General features: G+C 45.5%; 1 protein-coding gene across 1 annotated transcript in view; it reads left to right on the top strand.

Moving 5' to 3' along the window:
* FANCI (FA complementation group I) overlaps window positions 1-26,694 on the top strand; it is a 100,385-nt gene that overhangs the window by 71,124 nt on the left and 2,567 nt on the right. The window contains exons 30-37 of the mRNA XM_040342411.1: window positions 3,640-3,708; window positions 7,065-7,158; window positions 10,999-11,186; window positions 14,048-14,104; window positions 14,186-14,245; window positions 15,421-15,486; window positions 17,096-17,191; window positions 17,296-17,421. Of these exons, the coding sequence (XP_040198345.1) occupies window positions 3,640-3,708; window positions 7,065-7,158; window positions 10,999-11,186; window positions 14,048-14,104; window positions 14,186-14,245; window positions 15,421-15,486; window positions 17,096-17,191; window positions 17,296-17,421 (756 nt within the window). The remainder of the gene's footprint in view (window positions 1-3,639; window positions 3,709-7,064; window positions 7,159-10,998; window positions 11,187-14,047; window positions 14,105-14,185; window positions 14,246-15,420; window positions 15,487-17,095; window positions 17,192-17,295; window positions 17,422-26,694) is intronic.

Raw genomic sequence — 26,694 nt, 5'->3', positions numbered from 1 at the left:
GTTTGATCTACAGCTGACATGGTGCTACACTTGTGATCAGGCCCGGACTGGGACAAATAATAGGCCCGGGCATTTTAGATTGATCAGCCCATACAGTCATGGACTGACAACTCATGGGGCCCTGGGGCAATAGGAGATCATGGGGCCCCCTGTGTCCCCGCCCACACTCAAGCCACAGCTACACAATCTCCAACTACATATTGCAGCTAAGCTGCATAGAGCGGACATTTAAATATTAACTGCAGCATAGCCTAAATGTAATTTACCAGCCCCTATCTTTACTAAAAGAACACAGTGAGTGATCGGTACGGAGGGGTGTGGAGTGTATGGAGGTGGGAGGTATGTATATGAGAGGGGTACGGAGTGTATGGCGGTGGGTGGTATGTACATGAGAGGGGTGCAGAGTGTATGGCGATGAGTGGTATGTACATGAGGAGTGCGGAGTGTATGTTGGGGGGGTAGTATGTACATGAGAGGGGTGCGGAGTGTATGTTGGGGGGGTAGTATGTACATGAGAGGGGTGCGGAGGGTATGTTGGGGGGTGGTATGTACATGAGAGGGGTGCAGAGTGTATGGCGATGAGTGGTATGTACATGAGGAGTGCGGAGTGTATGTTGGGGGGTAGTATGTACATGAGAGGGGTGCGGAGTGTATGTTGGGGGGTGGTATGTACATGAGAGGGGTGCGGAGTGTATGTTGGGTGGGTAGTATGTACATGAGAGGGGTGCGGAGTGTATGTTGGGGGGGGTGGTATGTACATGAGAGGGGTGCGGAGTGTATGTTGGGGGGTAGTATGTACATGAGAGTGGTGCGGAGTGTATGTTGGGGGGATAGTATGTACATGAGAGGGGTGCGGAGTGTATGTTGGGGGGTAGTATGTACATGAGAGGGGTGCGGAGTGTATGTTGGGGGGTAGTATGTACATGAGAGGGGTGCGGAGTGTATGTTGGGGGGGGTAGTATGTACATGAGAGGGGTGCGGAGTGTATGTTGGGGGGGTAGTATGTACATGAGAGGGGTGCGGAGTGTATGTTGGGGGGTAGTATGTACATGAGAGGGGTGCGGAGTGTATGTTGGGGGGTAGTATGTACATGAGAGGGGTGCGGAGTGTATGTTGGGGGGTAGTATGTACATGAGAGGGGTGCGGAGTGTATGTTGGGGGGGTAGTATGTACATGAGAGGGGTGCGGAGTGTATGTTGGGGGGTAGTATGTACATGAGAGGGGTGCGGAGTGTATGTTGGGGGGTAGTATGTACATGAGAGGGGTGCGGAGTGTATGTTGGGGGGTAGTATGTACATGAGAGGGGTGCGGAGTGTATGTTGGGGGGTAGTATGTACATGAGAGGGGTGCGGAGTGTATGATGGGGGGTAGTATGTACATGAGAGGGGTGCGGAGTGTATGTTGGGGGGTAGTATGTACATGAGAGGGGTGCGGAGTGTATGTTGGGGGGTAGTATGTACATGAGAGGGGTGCGGAGTGTATGGCGGTGGGTGGTATGTACATGAGAGGGGTGCGAAGTGTATGGAGGTGGGTGGTATGTACATGAGAGGGGTGCGAAGTGTATGGAGGTGGGTGGTATGTACATGAGAGGGGTGCGAAGTGTATGGGGGTGGGTGGTATGTACATGAGAGGGGTGCGAAGTGTATGGGGGTGGGTGGTATGTACATGAGAGGGTTGTGGGGTGTATGGGGTGGGTGGTATCAAATACACCACTGGCCACTGATGCATTGGTGGTCAGTGGCGATTAATTAACCCCTTTGTGCTGCATTAGTGACACCAGTGTCGGTGTTTATTAACCCTTTCATGCTGCACAATATAGGGGTTAATAAACACTGACACTGGTGTCCCTAATGCAGCACAAAGGGGTTAATTAACTGCCACTGGTCACCAATGCATCAGTGACCAGTGGCAGTACATTAACCCCCTCCATGCTGCATATTATAAAATACCATTGTAATTAACCCCCCCCCCCAAGAGTTAATCACTTTAGGCAAATAACACAGCAAAGCCACTGTGACAACAGTGCCTTAGGTAAGGTTTTTAACCTCTTCTAACTTACTTGCACTGTTGCACAGGCACGGCGCTTCACAGGTCTTTGCAGCAGCCTCTCCTCGGCTCATCCCGCCTCCCAGCCTGTGAATGACCTCATGCGGCCGGGACTAGGAAGCTCCTGTCGGGCGGAGATCGCTACGCCTGACAGGGAAGACAGACAGCAAGTAACACTTCAGTCCAGGAAGTGTCCCCCTCTCTCTCCTCACAGCCCGTTCTCGCCATCCATCCCACGGCTGGAGTTCTCTCTGCATGCCTCGGCCCACAGGTACTCAGCCAAAGAGCCTGAATGGTCAGTCCACCCCTGGGGGGCGGGCCTGTCACCGAGCAACCACGGCCGGCCGGCGCTGCTCGCTCGGGAATGCCTCGTCCCCCCAGGAGTTGGAAGAAGATGCTAGAAGGCCGGGAGATCTAATTTAGAACAATCGGCCTGACAGCCAGGCGGCCTACCGGGCAAATGCCCGGTATGCCCTATGGCCAGTCCGGGCCTGCTTGTGATCAGTTATGACTCCAGACATTTGACGGTTTGGTTTAAAGCACAAGCAAATATGACAGTTGGCAATCTCGGCATTCTGAGAATATAACTTTTTTTTTTTTTTTTTTAAACCGTTAAATTGATGGATTTAGTTCCACTTTTAAATAGAAGAATATCTTGCACCTACAAATGCAGCTTTTATTTGTAATCAGTTTTTAAGTGCTCCTCATGGGAAGTGTAGACTTTCTACTTCCTATGTAAATAAATTTGCTATCTGCATACATTGATTCTACATATATTGGGAAGAGTGTTTTTGATATACGTACCAGATGTCCAGGTAGCCAGGATGTTTTTTTTTATTTTAATATGCTACATCCCATTGTGTGTGGTTTTAATTTATTTTAATGAATTGTTATGTTAAAGAAATAAACTCCATGACTTGATTTTTTTTTTTTTTTTGGAGTACGGTTATATTGATGCAGTTTGATGAGTTTTTCTTACGGGTTTGTCAAACTCAACACAAGACAGTTTTTTTTGTAGCGTGTAAGAATTAATAAAGTGGAATTCCAGGCACCACCCAATTATTTTTAAAAATATTTCCTCCTCCATCCTAGGACCTATTCTGATTAACATGTGTAAGAAAGCTTTGTATACTTATGTGGTTTCAAGGGTGCTGCGGTCCAGTCACGTGATCTCCCCTGTGGCAGCTTCAGAGGAGAGGAAAAAGCATTCACATAATAGCTAGTAAAGCCACTCAAAGGTTTCAATGGCTCATTTATTGTCAGCGCTCTCTCCACTTCCCTGTAGCCGCGCTGGCTGGCACAGGGAGACAAATCACATGACCAGACCAGAGCAACTTGAAAATAGGTAAGTATACAGATATCTCCTACACCGGTAAGTTGAAATAGGTGTTAGGAGGGAGAGGGAGAATTTTTAAGATTAGTTAGGTGGTGCCTTGGAACTTCACTTTAATGTCAAGAACTCTGGAACTATAAGAGGTTTGAACCAACCATAGGATTGATGAATTCCATTTGCCATCATATAAGCTATATTTCATACAGTATTTGTTCTACATGATTTCAGAATTATTTACTCAGGTATTTTCTCTCCTATAGGACATTGAAGTAGAGAAACCATCACACTTCCGCATTGTTAATGTAAAGACTGCAGCTCCTACGGTCACTGTGAGTATCTGATCGATGAATGTTCATCATTTCATTAAGGGATAAGTTCACCTTAGTAAAAAAATAATAAATGCACTATGAGCCTGCAAAGCATTGCACCCATATCAGCAGATCGCAGGTTCAATGCAGGGCTCTTGCAGACACTGGCCCGGATTCAAAGAGATCTGCGCTCTATTTGCGGAGGCGCAGGGCAACGATTTTGCCCTGCGCCCCCGCAAATATTTTGCGCTGCTCTCGATTCACGGAGCAGTAGCTCCGTAAATTGCTAGGGCGCGCCGGCAAAATTGCCCCGGCGTAAGCGTGCGCAATGTAAATGATCCCGCCGGGGGCGGGAATCATTTAAATTAGGCGCGTTCCCGCGCCGATCGTAAAGCGCATGCGTCGTCGGGAAACGTTCCCGACGTGCATTGCGGCAATGTCACTTACGCAAACGGCGCAAACGGCGTGAAATTCTAATTTCACGACGCGGGAACGGAGGGTATACTTTAGCATTGGCTGCCCCTACTATTAGAAGGGGCAGCCTTACGCTAAAGACGCCGTGCGGAAACTCCGTAACTTGCGTACGCAGGGCCCGCGCAACATTGTGAATCGGCGTAAGTATGCAATTTGCATACTATACGCTAACCACAATGGGAGCGCCCCCTAGCGGTCAACGCAAGAATGCAGCCTAAAATCTGCGTGGCATAAGAGCCTTATGCCACGCAGATTTTAGGCTGCAGTCGGCGTAACGAGTTCTCTGAATCAGGAGAACTCGTTACGCCGGCGCAAGTCAGCAATTGCGCTGCGTAACTATGGTTACGCAGGCGCAATTGCTTACTGAATCTGGGCCACTCTGTGTAAGCTGTCTGCTGGTACCTCGTACGGGCAGGCAGTTACACACTGCCAGGAAGAATAAATTAACTACCTAGAGAGCTCAACAGCGCCCTGGTAATTTATTGAGAACTAAAGCCTGTCAGTACTTGTAGTTTTCACATTCACAGAACTCTGGAAATTAATGATGTGGGAAGGTGAGCCCCATATGGCTGTTTTTTTTTATTTTTTTTTATTAAAGTGGAGCTCCACCCTAAAGTGGAACTTCCGCTCATCGGAATCCTCCCCCCTCCCCTCCGGTGTCACATTTGGCACCTTTCAGGGGTGAGGGGGGTGCAGATACCTGTCTAAAGACAGGTATTTACACCCACTTCCGGTCACACAGTCTGCGGGTAGACTGCGGGTAGAACTTTAGATCCCGTCCCCCCCGTTGTGTTCTGGGAAACACTCGTATCCCAGAACACAGCGGGGACCAGTGAGCACGGCGCAGCGCGACTCATGCATGCGCTGTAGGGAACCGGGCAGTGAAGCAGCAATGCTTCACTTCCTGGTTCCCTCACCAAAGATGGCGGGGGGACAGCAGAGTGACGAGCGATTTCTCGTCTTCTGCTGCTGACGGCGCTGGACTCCAGGACAGGTAAGTGTCCTAATATTAAAAGTCAGGAGCTGCAGTATTTGTAGCTGCTGGCCTTTAATATTTTTGTACGGCGGAGCCCTGCTTTAAGACAGCTGGTGGGTGCAAGAAGATCCCCCGCTCGCTATCGTAATGGGGGTCAGTGCTGCAGTAACATGTTAAATATTACACCCTAAATATGGGTGTAACATGTTACAAAAGGTTAACGTATCCTTTAACGAAAGATACTTCTATGCTACATTATAATGTATGCACAACCACTTACATTCACAACTTGACTTGACTTAATTTCCCGAATAAAATGTGATGGTACAGTGAGTGTAATTATATTATAATGCTAGAAGATACTCATAACTAAAGTACCAGCAAGGTATTTGAGTAGTTTCTTAATCTGGCCAACACCTCCATCCATTTTAGTGTTGGGTGGCAAATAATTCTTGTTGCATTTCCTTAACCCCTTGCCGACTGCCGCACGCCGATTTACGTTGGCAGAGGCAGGCAAATGGGCGTACCTGTACGTCCCTTTTAAAATTGGAGAAGGCGTGTCGGCGGGTCCTGCAAACTCAATGTTCACCGGCAGCCTGCGATTAAGGAAAGGCAGAACGGAGAGATGCCTATGTAGGCATTTCCCTGTTCTGCCTAGCAACATGGCAGGGATCTACTGCTCCCCGTCATCGGGAGCAGTGATCTTTATCATGTTCTAGTGAGACCATCCCCCTTACAGTTAGAATCACTCCCTAGGACACATTTAACCCCTTGATCGCCCCCTAGTGTTTAACCCCTTTCCTGCCAGTGTCATTTACACAGTAATCGGTGGCTATTTATAGCTCTGATCACTGTATAAATGACAATGGTCCTAAAATAGTGTCAAAAGTGTCTGATGTATCCGCCATAATGTCGCAGTCCCGATAAAAATCGCAGATCGCCGCCATTACTAGTAAAAAAAAAAATTGGATAAAAATGCCATAAATCTATCCCCTATTTTGTAGACACTTTAACTTTTGTGCAAACCAATCAATATACACTTATTTTTTTTTACCAAAAATATGTTGAATAATACATATCATCCTAAACTGCGAAAAAAAAAAAAATTATATATATTTTTGGGTGATATTTATTATAGAAAAAAGTAAAAAAAAATATAGCTTTTTTTTTTCAAAATTGTCGCTCCTTTTTTTGTTTATAGAGCAAAAAATTAAAACCGCAAAGGTGATCAAATAGCACCAAAAGAAATCTCTATTTGTGGGGGGGGGGGGGGGGGGATTGTTTGGGTACAGCGTCCCACGAGCGCGCAGTTGTCAGCTAGAGGGACGCAGTGCCGAATTGCACAAAATGCTCTGGTAAGGAAGGAGCTGAAGTGGTTAAACAGTGTTACTCAAACACTAAAAGCAAAGACTAAAGCTGAGTAACGCAATGATAGTCACTATGACCATATCACTTTTGGGTGTATCCAGCATTTTAAGAATTTTTACACATTGCACATTTTATAAAATCAGTCTTTGAGGCCGGATTCACACTAGTGCGGTGCGAATTTCAGCTCTCTTATCTCTGCAGAGAGATAAGAGAGCTGTTTAGCAAATTTGGAGACCTAGGAGAGGGGGAGGGGGAGGGGGGAAAGTGTATTGAGCTGAATGAGAGAAATCCTGAAGAGAAATGAACACATCTGCGAATCAGATGGGTGCCCATAGAAGATAATGGGCCTGAATTCACACCGGAGCCGCACCGCAATGCCCAGAAAACGCACACGTTTTTTCGGCAATGCGCAGTGCGAATGCATCGCACATATGTGAACCAGCCTCATTGAAATCGATGTATTTTATAATGTTATGCGAATTGGATGCGGTTTAAGCCGCAAACAATTCGCATAGGTGTGAACCCGGCCTAAATGAGCCATACTACTTTCTTTGTCTAGCTTTTGGTTCTAGGTCAAGCTGCAAAAGTTTTGGATGAAGTGGAATGGTTAATTGCAAAACTGAAAACACAGACTGGTTCAGAGAAGAAAAATGGTGAGTGGACTGTCTACCTAAAGCCTAGAGCTAGCAGCGTGTTCTGTATATTTTATTCTATAGAGAAGAAACTTTTAAATAGGCGTAATGAGAAATGCTTTTTTTCCCTCTGCCAGGGACAATCTGTCACACCTCTCTCCCCAGGCATTTGTCTTTCACCCTAACTAGTCTGCTTCTCAAGGCTTCGTAACACTTCAAGTTTTTTAACTTTATTCAGTGATTGACAAATGAGATAATTAGTGCATGTTACTATGTAGCTTTGATATACCTGGCAGTGGAGAAAACACACGGGCCCAGATTCAAAGAGCAATTGCGCCTGCGTAACCATAGTTACGCAGCGCAATTGCTTACTTGCCCCGGCGTAACGAGTTCTCCTGATTCAGAGAGCTTGTTACGCCGACTACAGCCTAAGATATGCGTGGCATAAGGCTCTTATGCCCTCATATCTTAGGCTGCATTCTTACGTTGGCCGCTAGGTGGCGTTCCCGTTGTGGTCAGCGTATAGTATGCAAATTGCATACTAACGCCGATTCACAACGTTACGTGAGCCCTGCGTACGCAGTTTACGTCGTTTGCGTACGTCAGTTTTTTGCGTAAGGCTGCCCCTTCTATAGCATGCTAAAGTATACCCGTCGTTTCCGCGTTGCGAAATTTGAAATTTACGTCGTTTGCGTAAGTGATTCGTGAATGGCGCTGGACGCCATTCACGTTCACTTTGAAGCAAATGACGTCCTTGCGACGTCATTTGCCGCAATGCACGTCGGGAAAGTTTCCCGACGGTGCATGCGCTCTACGATCGGCGCGGGAACACGCCTAATTTAAATGATTCCCCCCTACGGGATCATTTAAATTGCGCGCGCTTATGCCGGGCATTTTGCCGGAGCGCACACGCAATTTACGGAGCTACTGCTCCGTGAATCGAGGGTAGCGCAGAAAATTTGCGGGGGCGCAGGGCAAAAACGGTGCCCTGCGCCTACGTAAAAAATGTGCATATCTTACTGAATCTACCCCAGTGTCATGCTGGCCATACATGGCTTGAATTTCACTCAGAAAAAAAGTTGGGAGAACAGTGACTGCAGTCATTATTCTGGCAGCCGCAGGTGCCAGCAGGAAATGTGTCCAAACTTTGTTTAAAGCGGAGCTCCAGTCTCCTTCAGAAACAAACAAAAAAAAACAGATGTACACACTAGGCAGTGATTATGTTCACAGCATCTTCAAGTATCAATATAAATGGTGTATAACAGTCAGTATTCCCTACATGTTGTAAAATAGGAGGAAAGAGGGGGAGAAGGATGGATTTAGTATAATTCCTTCATCATCGTATCCTCCTTGTAGACCTGAGGTTTCCATTAGCTTGCTTCAAAGAGGCACAAGCTGCTGACTTTTAATATTAGGACACTCACCTGTCCACGAATCCAGCGGCGTCTTCACCTGAGCTGATTCTTAAATAAATTCTTGGGTCTGCCGCCGCCGCCACCATCTCGGCTAGGGGAAACTGGCAATGAAGCCTTGCGGCTTCACAGCCGGTTCCCTACTGCGCTGCACTATGTGAATGACCTGACAGTGTTGGAAGGAGGATGGAGGGGGGGCACGTACCTGTCAAAACCAGGTACCCCCTTCCCCCAACAGGGGAAGCTCTGCTTGTTTGCCTTCTCCCCCCTTCACTGCCACATTTGGCACCTTTGGGGGGGGGGGGGGGGTGGAAAACAAGCAGAGCTCTGCTTTAACATGGATAGGGGAATTCATTACATTTTTGCATGTATGGTCCACTTTAGTGGGCTTTTTAGTATACTTCATCAGTCCCAGCCTATGTGGCTGATTGTGGCTGATTTACAAAGACTGGTCCAAAGGAATGTGAAGCCAGAATAAAGCATACGTCTACAGCAGCAATTCTCCAACCTTTTTCCACAAGGCCTCACATGATTTTACCATATGACTGAGCCTTACAAATCTTAAACATTTTGAGATGACATTTTACAGTTAAGGTGTTGTAAAGGTTCGTGTTTTTTCACCTTAATGCATCCTATCCATTAAGGTGGAAAAAACGCCTGGCTGTCACAGGCTCCCCAGCCCCTCCGTTTTACTTACCTGAGCCCGTTCAGCTGCTCTGTGCGGCGTCCTCTTCTCCACGGACTCTGCGTTGATTGGATAGATTGATAGCAGCGCAGCCATTGGCTCCCGCTGCTGTCAATCAAATCCAATGATGCAGCCACCGGGGGGCGGGGCAGAGTCATACACTCTGTAGCTATCCACGAGTGTATGACATGGGAGCGCGCCCGCAAGGTAACAGCCTTGGGAGAGAGCTTCCCAGAGGGGGGGTTAGCTATTGTGGGGAGGAGCCGCGAACAGGAGGATCAGTGCAAAACGAACTGCAGAGTGGAGGTAAGTATGACATGTTTGTTTTTTAAATAAAAAATGAATATTTACAAACACTTTAATCTGTGCTTTTTTACATGTATTAAACACTGAATTTAGCAAAGAATACAAGATACTGTACATTTGGCAGGTAAAACATGGTTGCTTTGGGCAACTACTTCAGTTTTCTTCTCCCTGGCTTTGGTACATTGTCTTTACTTGTCTTTTCTAAGAAATGTCTGACAGAATGTGGGTGAGCATTGTATAGAATAGGTTAACGGCCTTTCTAGCAGGCTCCACTGGAGAGGTGGGGTGGTGATCACTGAAATGATACAGCTAGAAAGAAAAGGCCGTAGATCTTAATTTAGAAAGGACCTCATTAGCAGACTTAAGCTGATCATACACACATTGCGCCAGATCCACGTACCCTAAGATACACTACGCCGCCGTAACTTACTTTTTTTTTGTATCCTCAAAGAATGCGCGCCGTAAGTTACGGTGGCGTAGTGTATCTTTGACGGCATAAGGGCGCGCAATTCAAATGGATGTGATGGGGGCGTGTTTTATGTAAATACGTCTTGACCCGACGTAAATGACGTTTTTTTCAACTGCGCATGCGCCGTCTGTGGGGGTATCCCAGTGTGCATGCTCGAAATTAAACCGGAACAAGCCAATGTTTACGGTGACGTCATTCTACGCAAAGCCCTTTTCGTGAACGACTTACGCAAACGACGTAACATTTTCAAAATTCGACGCGGATACGCCTCATATAGCAGGGGTAACTATACGCCGGAAAAAGCCGAACGCAAACGACGTAAAAAAATGCGCCGGCCGGACGTACGTTCATGGATCGCCGTATCTAGCTAATTTGCATACTCAACGTGGAATTTAACGGAAACGCCACCTAGCGGCCGGCGGAAAAATGCACCTACGATCCGACGGCGTACTAAGACGAACGCCAGTCGGATCGAGCCCAGATGCAGTCGTATCTTGTTTTGTAGATACAAAACAAAGATACGACGCGGGAACTTTGAAATTACGCGGCGTATCAATAGATACACCGGCGTAATTCTTCTGTGGATCTGGCCCATAGATTTTATATAAATTTAACACATTCCTCCATCCATGCTCTACAATGTGGATGAATAAATCTCCTGCTGCGGCTGGAGGATAATTCATTGGCTCCATATATGGCCAGCTTTATGAACCAGCAATGAGTAGACAGTCCATCACTATTGGAGAACATTTACTGTGCTTTATGAGATGTTAAAGGATGTGTTCACCTTTTAGAAAAAATAATAAATGCACATATTTTTGTAGGAAAAAAGTGCACTTGTTTTTTCCTACAGGCTCCTGCAATGCATTGTACCCACTGAATGCGGGTGCATTGTCAGGCTCCTGCACACTCTCCCTGCAGAATGTAAATAAACCGCACCAAATTATTGTTAAACATTAAATGCCTTATTTTGATTTTATTTTTCTCAGATGACAATGACACTCAAGCTACAAATTCTAGAGAACCTATAGAAAAGGCTGTTATTCTGCAGCTGGGTACATTACTGACTGCCTGCCATGAGCTGATCCAGACTGCCTTACCAACTGGAAGCTGTATAGACACTTTATTGAAGGAACTCACTAAGATGTACACAACTCTGACTGCTCTTCTCAAATATGTGAGTCGTCCTAGTGGAAGTGAAAACCCATAACAAATACACCTGAATATCTGTCAGATTGGTTGTATCTTTACATCAGGGGTGCCCAACCAGTGGCCCGGGGGGCCACATGTGGCCCGCGGAGCCCTCTGATGTGGCCCGTGACCTCCTGCTCTGGGATGTAATTAAATAGAATAGAATACTGTTATTAAAGGTAAGTTTATTACTAAAATCACAGTGTATATATATGGGAATATCTGTTCTGCAGTGGTTTCAATCTGATCCACAAGTGCAGAGTAGTTCACCTGCGGGTTACCTGCACTGAGCCATACACTTCAATTACCTGTGAGTTTTGTGTGCTTTCTGAAAGTGCACCACATCTATAGGATATAATAGAAGTCTATGGCAAAGTGCAGCTAACCTACAGGAAAGCCACAGGTGAACTGTGCTGCACCCTTGGTGTGGGTAAACAACAGTGCATCAGTGTGAAAGCAGCCTTAAGCCCCCTTCACACAGTCAGTCCAACCCACTCGAGCCAGCCATTCACCTCTAAGGAGTGGAAGATGTAAATGGACTTGTGTTTACAAACGCCTACCTCCAATCCAATCCGCCCAAAAAAAGTAGAGTGGGCTCTTTAGAGTAGAGTGGGCTGCCATCCAGCTGCTCCGCTCATTTTGGCCCGGGACCAGTTACCAAGTCGCTTAAGTGGCCCTCGATCTTCAAAAGGTTGGGCACCGCTGCTTTACATGTATTAAATGTTTTCTTCCTCGTTTATTAGGGGACACTGGATTAATAATTATTCTAATATAAAAATGTGGGTAAAACTGCGCTGTCCCAGAATGCAAATCATATAATCTAAAAAATATGTGACCATGCAGCAGCAACTTTTCTGCGAGACACGCACAGCACAAACCGTATAGTCCAAATAAAGTTGCGCTATTATATTGAAAGAAAAAAACAAAACAATCAACAAAAAAAGAATCCAATAAATAACAAAAATGCACTATCCATCACCGGAATGGTATGTAATCACCTGTAATAAAAACCTCCACTTCATAGATTGAGCGCTTACCAGCTCCTATTGACCTCCTGTTATGGAAGGTCTCTTTCGCATGTGGCTTTAAACCAGGGATCTTCAAACTACGGCCCTCCAGCTGTGGTGGATCTACACTTCCCATGAGGCATTGTAAAAATCTGACATTCACAGACATGACTAGGCATGATGGGAATTGTAGTTCCTGAACAACTGGAGGGCCGTAGTTTGAAGACCCCTGCTTTAAACCATTCAGGGGGATTAGGCTGCAGAGAACGGTACCCACCACTCATGGGGGAAACTCGATCATATACAGACCTCAAAAGAGATAAAGCTTCCATAGCATAACGTCGCCGCGTTTGTGCAAGTCCCGCAAGGACAGGTTGCTATACAGAGCTGGCCGGCCTTTATTCATGCGTGTTTTTATTCTACGTCTTGTAAGTGCAAAGGTTTTTTTTTTTTTTTTTACCATAAAAAAAAAAGCTTAAAAGATTTTATACTATGGAAGCTTTATCTCTTTTGGGGTCTATATGTGATAGAGTTTCCATAAGTGGCGGGTACAGTTCTCTCCAGCCTAATCCCCCTGATGGACAGAGGTCTTGGCTGGGTTTAAAGCCACAAGTGGGAGAGACTTTCCGTAAAAGGAGGTCAATGGGAGCTGGTAGGCGGCCAATCTATGATGTGGAGGTTTTTATTACTGGTGATTATACAGCATTCCGGTGATGGATAGTGCATTTATTGGACTTACTTTTATCACTCTTTGGGCCAGATTCAGGTACCTGTGCTGCGGCGTAACGTATCTCGTTTACGTTACACCGCCGCAAGTTTTCAGCGCAAGTGCTTGATTCACAAAGCACTTGCCTGTAAACTTGCGGCGGTGTAACGTAAATGCGTTTGACGCAAGCCCGCCTAATTCAAATGGGGCGTGTACCATTTAAATTAGGCGCGTTCCCGCGCCGAACGTTCTACGCATGCTCCGTTAGGAAATTTCCCGCCGTGCTTTGCGCAAAATTACGGCGCCCCAACGTGTTTTTTGAACGGCGACGTGCGTTACGTCCTTTCGTATTCCCAGACGTCTTACGCAAAAAAAAATAATAATTTGAAATTCGACGCGGGAACGCCGGCCATACTTTAACATGGCTGGTCTAAATCTAAGCCATGAAATAGCAGGCGTAAGTTTGCGACGGGAAAAACCGACTAGCGACGACGTAAGAGAATGCGACGAACGCGCGTACCTTCGTGGAGCTAATTTGCATACCCGACGCGGAAAACTACGCGACCTCCACCCAGCGGTCGCCAAAGTATTGCATCCTAAGATCCGAAGCCGTACGCCTGTCGGATCTTAGCCAAAAGCCGTCGTATCTTTGTTTGTGAATTACAAATAAAGATACGACGCGGCAAATTTGAGAGTACGCCGGAGTATCAGCAGATACTCCGGCGTACTTTTTCTGTGAATCTGGCCCTTTTTTTTTGGGGCTTTTTTCAATATCAAAGCGCAACTTTATTTGGACTAATTATTCTGATATAATTATATTATACCAATGCCTTTAAAGGTTTGACACTGACAAGAAAAAAAGGAATGGATGCCAGCCACCATATAACTACACCTCCAACCACCTCTTCTTCTGGATCACCAGAGTCTCTGGTGTTTCCTCCTTAGTGGTAAATTCCATAGTCACTACCCCTATTTGTCATCCAGCTTGTTTGATCTCTGTGACCATTGCCCATGCTTTTTGAACGTTCCAATCATATCCGAATAACACATTTTACGGAAAGAAATTCCTGTTTTAGCTATGATTGACCTAGTAATAAGCTGTCTTGTCTGATATTGTATGTCTTTTATGTCCAGTATTTGCAGGTTTGTACTAATCACATGGGGGCTGTTCCTACACGTTTGGAAAAGTTGGTAAGTTTTTTTAAACACTCAAATTTGTTCTCATACCTAAAAAAAAAAAGACAAAGCTTAACAGCATTTTATTCTCTACAGGTTAAACTCTCAGGCTCGCATTTAACACCTCAGTGCTATGCCTTCATTACTTATACACAGGTATGTGCAACAACAGAGTGTGTTAGGAATAGCAGCATACCTTATTGACGTTCTCAGGTTTGATGTTTTAAAAGCCCAAAACCTCTCCCATAAGCATAGGAAGGAGTTCATCCTAGTTTTGTCTTTGAACCCACTACTGTGAACACTAGTGATCATATCATATATGCAAGTAGACCAACATTAAATTATCAGATGATAGGAGCAATGGTTGAAATGATGGGGTGAATAGAAGCCAATATCATAATTTCACTCGGTTGGGAAAACATGTCTGATTTTGTGTTTTATCCGCAGTCAGAACTTGCTGAGACAGAAAATGTTTCACCCCCAGATTGAATGGATGTCATCTAACCATTCTGAGTTTATCAGAAGATGGTGAAAACTTTAGGCATGCTAGTGTCAAAAATGGGCCGTTGAGGTCCACAAAGTGAATATTCTTAAATGGATCTAAAAGTATCCTATGCTCTTCTTCTATGTACACTCAACTTTCAGAAGCCTTTTTAGGTGCGCTTACCAAATCAAGAAAAATTTGCATTCACAGTCCGATTTACAGTGGTTGTAAAGTCTCTCCAATCTCCTTTGTTAGATAATGCTTGTTCCCAAGTGTGTGTAAAGTTTAAAAAAAAAGCCGCTGTGTACCTTATTCCATAGTGCTGATCGGACAGAGGAGAGCTGCGGATGACTGAGGCACGTAAACTGACCACGGTGTCAAGGCTCAGCATCCATGATACACCGTGGTCAGTTCACGAGGGGGGGCACAGAACCAGGCAGGATCAGCCAGGTATTTCAGGTGATGGGGGGGGGGGGCACATTACACAGCACAAGCACTGTGCTTTAAAGAAACATATATATATATATATATATATATATATATATATATATATATATATATATATATTTATATTTATTTTTAGAGTTGCAAACACTTTAATGTTGGTTTTGCAAAGCTGAACTAATGTAAATGCACCTGAACCTGATTTAAAAAGCAGAGAATTTCCAGTGCCAGTGTGCATGAGGCCTTAACTGCCTAATCTGTCAACCTTTAACTTATGCATGTGTACTAATAAGCACACTTTAAAATAGTGTGTTAAAATACGGCACATTTTAGAATCAAATTTGTTTCCTAATTTTTCAAATGAATTGTCTTTTGTGTTTTTTAATACTGTTTTATTTAACAGAATATACAGAATGAGGCACTGACTGGAGAAAAAAAGAAAAAAGAGGATGTGGCTGCTTTATCTTCTGTAAGTTGTATTTCTTTGTATCACTATTATATATAATAATTTCATAATGGGTTTGGTGAATGGCACCTCTTCCAAAAGTCTTTCAGGAAAACCATAACCCAGGGGAGTCTGCAGACTAAACAATAACATTCATAATATATTTACAGTGATACCACTTTTTATATGAAACTGGTTTTATAAATGGCTGCATCATACACTCAGTGAGGGCAAACACACAATTGGAAATGCCTGTTTGATACGATAGATGATGCCATTGTGATTGAACAACTACCATAAACATTCAGGGCCAGATCCACGTAGGGCGGCGTATTTTTAGGCAGGCATAGTGTATCGTAGTTACGCTACGCCGCCGCTACTTTGAGAGGCAAGCGCTGTATTCACAAAGCACTTGCCTCTAAAGTTACGGCGGTGTAGCGTAAATCTCCCGGCGTAAGGGCGCGGAATTCAAAGGATGAACAGGGGGGCGTGTTTTATGTAAAACAAGCTTGACCCCCACGTAAATGACGCTTTTTTCATACGGCGCATTTGCGCGCATGCTCAGTATCACGTCGGATTTTCAATTTAAATTACGCCCGCTCAATGCCTAGACGACGTGAACGTAATTTACGCAAAGCCCTATTCGCAAACGTTTTACGCAAACGACGTACACAACGGAAAATTCTACGCTGGCCCGACGTCCATACTTTACATTGCGTATGCCTCATAGAGCAGGGGTAACGTTACACCGGAAAAAGCCTTACATAAACGACGTATAAAAAAAGCGCGGATGTACGTTTGTGGATTGGCGTATCTAGCTAATTTGCATACTCAACGCAGAAATCGACGGAAGCGCCACCTAGCGGACAGCGTAAACCCGCTGAACTTTTATTTTCTCTTTCGTTCATAGACGGACACAGCCTTCATTGACCTTAGGGTTATGCTTCTTCCTACCAGGAGATTTCTCCTGGTAGGAAGAAGCATAACCCTAAGGTCAATGAAGGCTGTGTCCGTCTATGAACTCAGAGAAATGGATTTTACGGTGAGTACAAAAATCCTTTTTTTTAACCCAGTAAAGCTAAAGGCATAATGAGCTAGTATGCACCGCATACTAGCTCATTATGAAAGACTTACCTTAGAATGAGGCATCAGTAACTTACCTGGTCCACGCCGAGGTAGATGAGATCTTGCCTCGGCGTGTCTTCCGAGTATCGTGGCTCCAGCGCTCTTAGTGGCTGGAGCCGCGATGTCACTCCCGCACATTCGTGCGGGAGACTTCTTTCCGGCAAGGTCTGGCGGCTGCTGGGCCTTAAGCCGAAAAACCCATGTGCGAATGCGCCGCTGCATTCAGCGGCTCATTGCGAGGAAAATATCTTCTAAACCATAAAGGTTTAGGAGATATTTTTTTTTTACCTACATGTAAGCCTTATTATAGGCTTACCTGTAGGTAAAAGTCAAAAAAATAACTATACAACCGCTTCAAAAACAAACTGATTGAACAGTATTTTTGTAAAACGGTTGACCAAATACTATTTCATGGTTTGTTTGCCAACACCTTTTATATGATTATTTGGACAAAATGTCTACAGTTTATGAATATATTTGATTTTCTCATTGTTACAATCATTTTTAGGCAAAAATCCTCCGTGAAACCAAACCAATACCAAACTTGATATTTGCGATTGAAAAATACGAAGAGTTTTTGATCAAGCTGTCTAAGAAGTCAAAGGTATAGATTTTTTTCAATGTGACATACATTGTTGGACACAGGCAGCTATTTTACTGCTGTATGTATGGATGGATGTATAAACAATTTTTTTTTATTTTTTTGAGGTCAACCTGATGCAGTACATAAAGCTGACCACTTCAAGAGATTTCAGAATCAATGCAGCCACATTGGATGCAGCTCTGCAGGAAAAGGGCTCTGAGGATGAGGAAAATGAGCCAGATAACATGCAGGTAGGAGACAGACCAGCTGTTCTAGGTCAGAAACGATGATACATACAAAATAGGATTGTGGTACTCAACAGTAACTCCAAAGTCTTGATGCCAGTGGGAGGAATAGTGCTCCATTGTAGATATCACTGGGAGGAACGTTACCACATTGTTGGTATCAGTGAGAGGAATTGTGATCTATCATTTGTGTCAGGTTGAAGTCGATCATGTAATTTGGAGAAAGAGTCAAATTTTTTATTTCAGTGGGGGGGGGGGGGGGGGGGGATAGTGCTTCATTCTTGGTATCGGTGGGAGGAATAGTAAAAAAAATGTTGGCCTATCATTGGTGTCAATGGAAGAAATTGTTCCTCACCATTGGTAACAGTAAGTGAAAAACTGCCTCATTACTCTTAGTGGGAAGATTCATTTATGATTGTTTATATTAGTGGGAGGAATTGCCCTATTGTTGGTATCGGTGGGGACAATGAATGCCTCACCATCTCAGTGTGATAAATGATGCCCCATTGTTGGTGTCAGTGGGAAGAATAGGGCTCCATCACTGGTGTCAGAGCAAAGAATATTTGGCCAGATTCACGTAGCCCGGGCGCAGCGTAACTTAAACGATTTAAGTTACACCGCCGCAAATTTCCCAAGTTAGTGCCCGATCCACAAAGCACTTACCTGAAAATTTGCGGCAGTGTATCCTAAATCCGTCCGGCGCAAGGTGGGCCCAATCGAATGGGGCGAGTCCCATTTAAATTAGGCGCGCTCCCGCGCCGGACGTACTGCGCATGCTCCGTCGGGTAAATTACCCGACGTGCATTGCACTAACTGGCGTCGCACGAACGTAATTTGCTTAGACGTTACAGTAAATGGCGTCCAGCGCCATTCACGGACGTCTTACGCAAACGACGTTGATGTTTAAATTTCGATGCGGGAACGACGGCCATACTTAACATGGCTAAAGACAACTAGGGCTAAGCCCTAGTTTTACGCGACGTAACTCGACTGAAACGACGTAGAGTTAGATCGACGGGCCGTTCGGGGATCGCCGTAAGTATTCATTTGCATATTCTACACCGGCCGCAATGGCCTCGCCACCTAGCGGCCGGTCTAGAATTGCATCCTTAAGATCCGACAGTGTAATTCAATTACACCTGTCGGATCTTAGGGCTAGCTATGCGTAACTGATTCTATGAATCAGTCACATAGTTAGAAACAGAGATACGACGGCGTATCAGTAGATACGCCGTCGTATCTCGTTTGTGAATTTGGCCCATTGAGCATTGATTATACTAGTGGGAGGAATATTGCCTCATCTTTGGTGTTAGTGGGAAGAATTGTGCCCCATTATTGGTGTCAGTGGGTGCAATATTGATCCATCATTGGTGTCAGTTCAAAGAGTAGTACTCCTTTGTGGGAGGAATAGTACTCCGTTACTGGTGTCAGTACAAAGAATGTTGCTACAATGATTATATTCGTGGGAGGAATGGTGCCTCCTCGGTTTGTGTGAAAGGAGTCCCATCAATGGCGGTGAAAGGAATAATCCCCATCCTTGGTGTCAGTGGGAAGAATTGTGCCTCATTGTTGATATTAGTGAGAGAGATAGTTGGTTTCAGTGGTAAGAATGCTATCACATTGTTTTGACAGTGGGAGGAATATTGCCTCATTGTTATCAATTGAAGGAATACTGCTCCATCACTGGTGTCAGAGCATGGAATGTTACAGAATTAATTATCTTAAGATTGGTGTCTGTGAAAGCAGTAATTTCTCATCAATGTCAGTGGGAGAAATAGTTCCTCATCTTTTGGTGTCGGTGGGATGAATAGGGATGACATAAACGATGTGAATCCCTTCGTTTATGGGAGTGGGAAGAATAGTGCCCCATCATTGGTGTCACTGGGAGAAATGTTGCCACGTTGTATCAGTGGGAGGAATAGTGAATCCAACGTTGGCGTCTGTTTGAGAACTAGTGCTCCATCTCAGGTGTCTGTCATTTGGAGGAATAGTGTCCTATTGTTGCTATCAGTGAGAGGAATGGTGAAAAATTGTTTGTGTCAGTTGGATGAATGGTGCTATATTGTGGTTGCCAGTTGGAGGATTGGTGCCTTGATATTAATGTCAGTGGAATGTATATCCTTTGTCTCATGCTGCCTTAGATGGGGAAGACTGGGCCCTGTGAGTTGGACAAATTTTACATCCATTTGCCATTTGTTTTTCTAAGATAACATTCACTTTATATACTTTACAACTGTTGGTGTTGTATTACACATTAATTTCATGCATAAGCAGCACTCGAAGAAGAGATAAAGATATATAATGTACAGGTGTCTTATTTACCGTTTGTGACGGTATCGGTATGATATCCCCGTCAACGTTCCCTTCTTCCCATAACGAAAATCACCCCGATATTCCACGAGGTGGGATATCCCTGGAATCGCCCAGAAAGCCACACATGAGACAAGCTTACTGCTGGAACAAGACACTTTATTGACACAAAAACTCAGCTTATATGTGGTTACAGCCTGTTAGGAACGCCCCCCTCACACAGTGGGGTTTCCCATACAGATTATAGGAGACAAGTCGGAGCCGACCATGCAGACACGTTTCTTTAGATAAAGACATCACTGGAGTTAATTACTACACTGAAGCAATCAGAATAATTAACATACTACTTCTCTAATCATTTAGCCTGATGATACAATACACATCTTTTAAGGGTAACCACAGATCTTCTTCACACAACACAATAGATCAATTAACGTTTAGAATAGTGAGGGGACATTAGCACGTCAATAACCTGTCAGAGGAATGAATCACACATGAAATTCCTTTCTACCTCTACCCATGGCTAGCAGGGAGCAGTACACTGAGACATATAGGCAAATGTATCACAATGGCCCCCCTTTTGCTCCCTGCTCCGGCAAATCCGGTTGGACCTTCCCTGGTCCAGTAGGGTTGACGGGTTCAGAGCTTTTAGTCCGAGGTTAACTCCGTTTGGCATGACTGACCTCCCTTGACAACTGCTTCAGACTCAGGTATGTCACCGGGTCGTCAGATCACACGCCGGTCAGTCCCCAAGTCTTTGTGCGATCTGCAAAGTCACCAGAAGTCAGTGTGAGGACAGCGAATGGGTCTGTGCGCCGCCGTCTAGGTGTCCCGCTATGGGAGGGGGCAGGTTATGGCTCTGAAGTGACAATCACAGGAGATTCATAAAAAAGGAAAAGTTATATTTGTTGTAGCACTGGTGCTTAGAGTCCGGGGGGGGGGGAGAGAGGGGACTCAGAGCCCCATAAGGTCAGCCACCCCCTGCTCCCTCCGCAGCCGCCGGTTCTCCTCTTGGAGCTTCTCCAGCTCCATCTCCAGTTCATGGAGCCTGGGGGGGTCAGCCCGCTGTGACCTCAGGTGGTTGTTCTCCTCCTCCATGCGGCTTATGCACTCCTCCAGCTCCATGTACTCACGGATCAGCTCCTGCTTGCTCATGTCCTGCAGGCTCTCCACGTGGTCCTTCATCATCAGGAACTGGGTGGTGGTGTAAGGGGCCACCGGTGGGCCCTTGGCGAACATCTCGGCCCGCATCTGGGACGCCCGCTGCGATTCCATCTCCTCCAGTCGCTTCTTCTCCTCCCAGGTCCGCTGGTTAAATGACTTCCAGGACCTCTTCTTCTTGGAGGGTAGCTGGCGGTGCCTCTTTCTGCCCAGCTCCCTCCAAGGCCCCTCCGGCTCATGGCTGTCGCCCATGACCAGCTGACAATGGTGTTCCCTGTTGTCCGTAATAACAGATTGTACCATGAGGGCTTCGTAAGGGGTGCCCAATGGTTCTTCCTGACCCAGCTCCTGGGGATCCCAAGCTGAGTCTACACAATGGGCTGCTGCTGGTGGGCGGTACCCAGGTTGAGACCAATTTGACCTGGTGTTGTCATTCATGGGGCAATTCTGCTTGAAGTGACCCAACTGTTTGCACCGGAAGCAGCGTTGTTCTTTGTCCTCCTGGCGTGGGTAGCGAGGGCTATATGTCATCGGTCTGTTAGGCGGTTGGTATCTAGCGGCTGGTGGGTGTGAGGGCGCCGTTGGTTGTGGGGGTTGTACCCGTGGTGTGACCTGGTTTGTCTTGCGAGTATCCGCATATTCATCCGCCAACTTCGCGGCCTCTGGTAGAGTCATGGGCCTGCGATCTCTCACCCAATCCTTGACGTCCGTCTGGATGTGATTGTAAAATTGCTCCAGGAGCATTAGTTGCAAAATGTCCTCTGCGGTGGTGGCCTGGCTGCTGTTAACCCAGTTAGAGGCCGACAGGGACAGCTGGCATGCCCATTCCGCGTAAGAGTCTTTCGTGGTTTTACGTGAGTCCCTGAACTTCTGTCGGTGGGACTCTGGGGTTACTGCATAACGAGCCAGGAGCGCTTCTTTAACCCTGGCGTAGCTATGGATATCCTGATCTGGCACGGTCCGGAAAGCATCAGAAGCTTTGCCTGACAGTTTGCCTGACAATATTGAAACCCACTCTCCTCTAGCTATTCGGTGCAGGTTACATTGTCGCTCAAAAACCGTCAGGTAGTTATCAATCTCACAGTCCTTTTCATCAAAAGCTTTAAAAGCGCTAAACGGAATCTTCCTTGCGTCTGCTGTGCTGTACTCACTGTTCGTAGAAGGTGCGGCTGCTTGTTGGACTGCTGCCAGTTTTAACTGTAGTTCTGCGTCCCTTATTTGTTTATCCTTCTGTAGTTCTGCGTCCCTTATTTGTTTATCCTCCTGTAGCTCTGCGTCTCTTATTTGTTTATCCTTCTGTAGCTCTGCGTCTCTTATTTCTTTAGCCTTCTGTAGCTCTGCGTTTACTAACATGTCCATCACTTTCAGCACCACATCCGGCGTTGGGTTTGGGCCGAACCAAGCTAGCTTCTCTCTCATTAGCTTGTTGGCTGGCGATTCCTCCTCCTGAATCACTGGTGTCTCCATCTCTTGTACTGCTGGCGTTGCTGCAATCCCGTCCTCCTGGTCTAGCTCCATTGATTCTGCTATGATGACCCGCTTGGTTTTGTTGCTAGCAATCCTTCCACGAACTTCCAGTAGTTCTTCCAGTGTCTGCTTGGAATCCGGGTGTAAAGGGGAATAGAAGGGAAGATCCCGCTGCTACCAACCAATTGTGACGGTATCGGTATGATATCCCCGTCAACGTTCCCTTCTTCCCATAACGAAAATCACCCCGATATTCCACGAGGAGGGATATCCCTGGAATCGCCCAGAAAGCCACACATGAGACAAGCTTACTGCTGGAACAAGACACTTTATTGACACAAAAACTCAGCTTATATGTGGTTACAGCCTGTTAGGAACGCCCCCCTCACACAGTGGGGTTTCCCATACAGATTATAGGAGACAAGTCGGAGCCGACCATGCAGACACGTTTCTTTAGATAAAGACATCACTGGAGTTAATAACTACACTGAAGCAATCAGAATAATTAACATACTACTTCTGTAATCATTTAGCCTGATGATACAATACACATCTTTTAAGGGTAACCACAGATCTTCTTTACACAACACAATAGATCAATTAACGTTTAGAATAGTGAGGGGACATTAGCACGTCAATAACCTGTCAGAGGAATGAATCACACATGAAATTCCTTTCTACCTCTACCCATGGCTAGCAGGGAGCAGTACACTGAGACATATAGGCAAATGTATCACACCGTTTATCCACAATATGCTTGTGGGCAATGACTAGGTGAGACCTCGGTTATGTGAAGATCGACATTAAGGCAGAACCCCGGATTAGAATGTGCCATACACTTTTTGTGCAGCTACTGTATGTAGCAACATACAGATCCCTTCTGTGAAACACGCAGTCCCATTTCCCTGCACACCTTGGCCCGGATTCACAAAGCACTTACGTCGACGTATAACAAGATACGCCGACGTAAGTGCAAATGTGCGCCGTCGTATCTGTGCGCCGGACCCACAAACTAAGATGCGCCTAAAAATAGGCTTCATCTCACCGACGTAACTTGCCGGCGTAGGGTGGGCGCACATTTAGGCTGGAAGCATGGTGGCGCTCCCATTGATTAGCCATTCAAATATGCAAATGAGTGAAGTATGGCGATTCACAAACATACGTGCGTGTAAGTTGTACGTCCGGCGTAAAGTTATTCCCCATAAAGGAGGTGTAACCCAGCAGCAGACATACAAAGGTCTGCACCAGGGGACGTGTCTGGCTGGGCGTAGGTTACGTTCACGCCGAACGCAGTGATCCGGCATATTTTAGGCAGTTGTTCCGACGTGGTTGTGAGCATGCGCAGTTCGTGATACGTATCTGTCTGGCACTTGGCCCATCATTTGCATGGGGTTACGCCTCATTTGCATGGCTCACGCCCACTTCCACCTACGCCGGCGTAAGCCTTCGAAACCCAGCGCAGCATTGGGAGCACTGGCTTGGTGAATTCCATGCTTGCCCAGTGTATATTGTTTGCGCTACAGCGGCGTAATGTGCGCCCGCTCTCTGTGAAGCTGGGCCGTTGTCTTCCAGAATGTAGCAGTTAGAGGGGGACACTGTTGAGCTTGTGTTCCACTCCTCCAGTCCAGCTTATTTCTGCAACCTTACTCCCAGTGACAGAATTGGGCCCCATCATGCACTAAGCACAGATGTTATGTGTGCAATTGTTAACTCTTTAAACTTTCTTGTACCGTGCTCATGGGGTCTCTGTACCACAGGTTCGGTCCCCATTACCTTTGGGGAACAGACCACTTAAGAGGGAGCCCGAGTACATACCCCCTTGCTACTGGAGGACCTGTCACCTATGCCTTGTACCACTTCTCGCTGTCTGGCTGCCATTACATTTCCACTCATGTATTGTAGCCCTCCTGCCAACTCTTCTGCTGAGTCAATGGTTCGTGGTGACTTTTGGTTTCTTCTTCACCCCATGTGTGTTACGCACCCCGTTCTTTTGATGGGCCATGTACCTCCGGAGATACACCCTATTAACCAGTTCCTGCCCAGCCTATAGACAAATGACAGCTGAGCGGCACATTTGTTGATCTGGGTGGACGTCCTATCGCAACATTTCTCATGTGGCAGAATCACGTCACGCCAGTTATAGGATGACGCTGTACTGACAGTATATACATGAACATTGTCAAAAAAAAAAAAAGTTTTTTTCATTATCCCCAAAATTCACAAAACTTGCCATGCCGCTTACTAAATACCTTGGACTGTCTACTTTCCAAAAAGGGGTAATTTGGGGATATTTGTATCGTATTGGAATTTTCTGGCCCCAAGAAATTAGAAAGGCCATCAAGACTGATAGATTAATTTTTATATATATATATATACACACACACAGTTTATTATTTAGTTTGTAGGAAAGTTATCACAAACACTGGTTTGGGTTATTATCACCAAAGAAATGTAGCAGAATACAGTTTGACCTAAATGTATTAAGTAGGATTATTTATTTGCAAAATAGAAATGAAGAAAGGCTTTCTTTTGTTTATTAAAAAAAAAAAAACCCAGTGGTGATTAAAGGGGTTGTAAAGGTTTGTTTTTTATTTTCTAAATTGGTTCCTTTAAGCTAGTGCATTGTTGGTTCACTTACCTTTTCCTTCAATTTCCCTTCTAAATGTTTTTTTTCTTTGTCTGAATTTCTCACTTCCTGTTCCTCCTCAGTAAGCTGTTCATTAAAGCGGATCTCCCACGCAAAACACATTTCTTTCTTAAGGGCTAGCTAAACTGTTAATGCCACTAATTTGCAAAACTCACGTTTTCTGTCTCCGCTCCACTGCCATTCTGTATTAAATATTAACTTATATTCTAGCTTCCGTTTTGGTTTCCATTTTAACTGTGGGCATAATCCCACAACCCGGCACTTCCTTCTTCCGGTGGATGCTGATGTCCCAGCATCCACCACTCGATCTCACGCATGCGCATGAGCAACGGGTAGCAGCGGCTTGAACGTCTGTGTTGCCCGCCCTCCTTCCTTTGTTTATGCCGCGCGTCACTTCCTGCTTAGGAAATAGTGCGATATTTGATCACACGGCTGCGCAGTGAACACAGGGGGCTGCGCAGAGTGCACTGCATTGACAAGGAAGTGACGCAATGCCCGGATAATTCCCGCAGTGAGACAGACCGGAAGGCTCACTACTGTACAGGAACTGTACAGCTTTACTTAAAAAAAACATCCGTTTTTTTAATGTCATACAGCGGCAGTGTATTTAAATAAATGTTATAATTAGGGTGGAGATCCGCTTTAAGCTGTTCTAAATGACTTTCCACCGCTTGGATGATGGTGGAAAGCTTACGGAGGAGAAACAGCAAGTGAGAAAAATTCAAACAAATCAAAAAAACATTTAGAAGGGAAATGAAAGGAAAAAGCAAGTGAACCAACAATGCACTAGCTTAAAGGAACCTATCTAAAAAAATAAAAGATGAACCTTTACAACCCCTTTAAATACTACCTAAAGCAAGCTCTATTCTTTTTAAAAGTATGCCAGGGGCACTAGGCAAGGATGTTCTTTGTCACCGAGCCTATTTGCCTTGGCACTTGAACCACTGGCCTTTCTTGTGCGAGACTCGCAACTTGTTGAGAGTTGGCAGATCGGCTCCCTGGAGAAGCTTTCGCTCTATGCATATGACACCTTGCTCTATCTAAGAGATGCAAACGCCTCCTTGCAGGCCTCTCTGGCTATCTTTGACGAGTTTGAGTACTTTGTGGGAGTCAGCCTAGGTTCACATTGCTGCAAATTCAAAATCGCGATTTCGGCCGCAATTTAATGTAAATCGCGGCACGAAATCGCAAAAAGTAGTACAGGAACTACTTTTTAAAATCGCAGATGCGGCGTCGCACTGATTAGGACAGTGCCATTGCCGACAATTGCCGCCGATTTGAGATGCGATTTGACATGTCAAATCGCATCTCAAATCGTTCCAAATCGTACCCAGTGTGAACCAGGGCTAAAATCAGTTTTATCTCCACTGGATTTGAAAGCCAGGAACTCGGCTTCGCCTACTCCCTTACTATGGGTTGAGGAATTTAAATATCTGGAAATCAAGGTGTCTAGAGATTTGGATAAGTTCTATGACCTGAATGTCCGTCCCGTACTCTTACAACTGAAGGAGAGCTTCACCTCCTGGACTAACCTATCCCTGAATGTTTTGGGTCACATCACTATACTAAAAATGATTTTCCTCCCTAAATTCCTCTACAGGGGGGGGGGGCTGAAGACCTTTCCATCCCTTCCGCTCCCCACTAGAGTGACATTGAAGGTGTGGATAACTGCTAGAGTATGTTTTATTAAACCT

Source organism: Rana temporaria, chromosome 3 (genome assembly GCF_905171775.1).
Source record: "Rana temporaria chromosome 3, aRanTem1.1, whole genome shotgun sequence".
Lineage (NCBI taxonomy): Eukaryota > Metazoa > Chordata > Amphibia > Anura > Ranidae > Rana > Rana temporaria.
The sequence above is the reverse complement of the archived record's forward strand: the minus strand, read 5'-3'. Positions and strand labels throughout refer to the sequence as shown.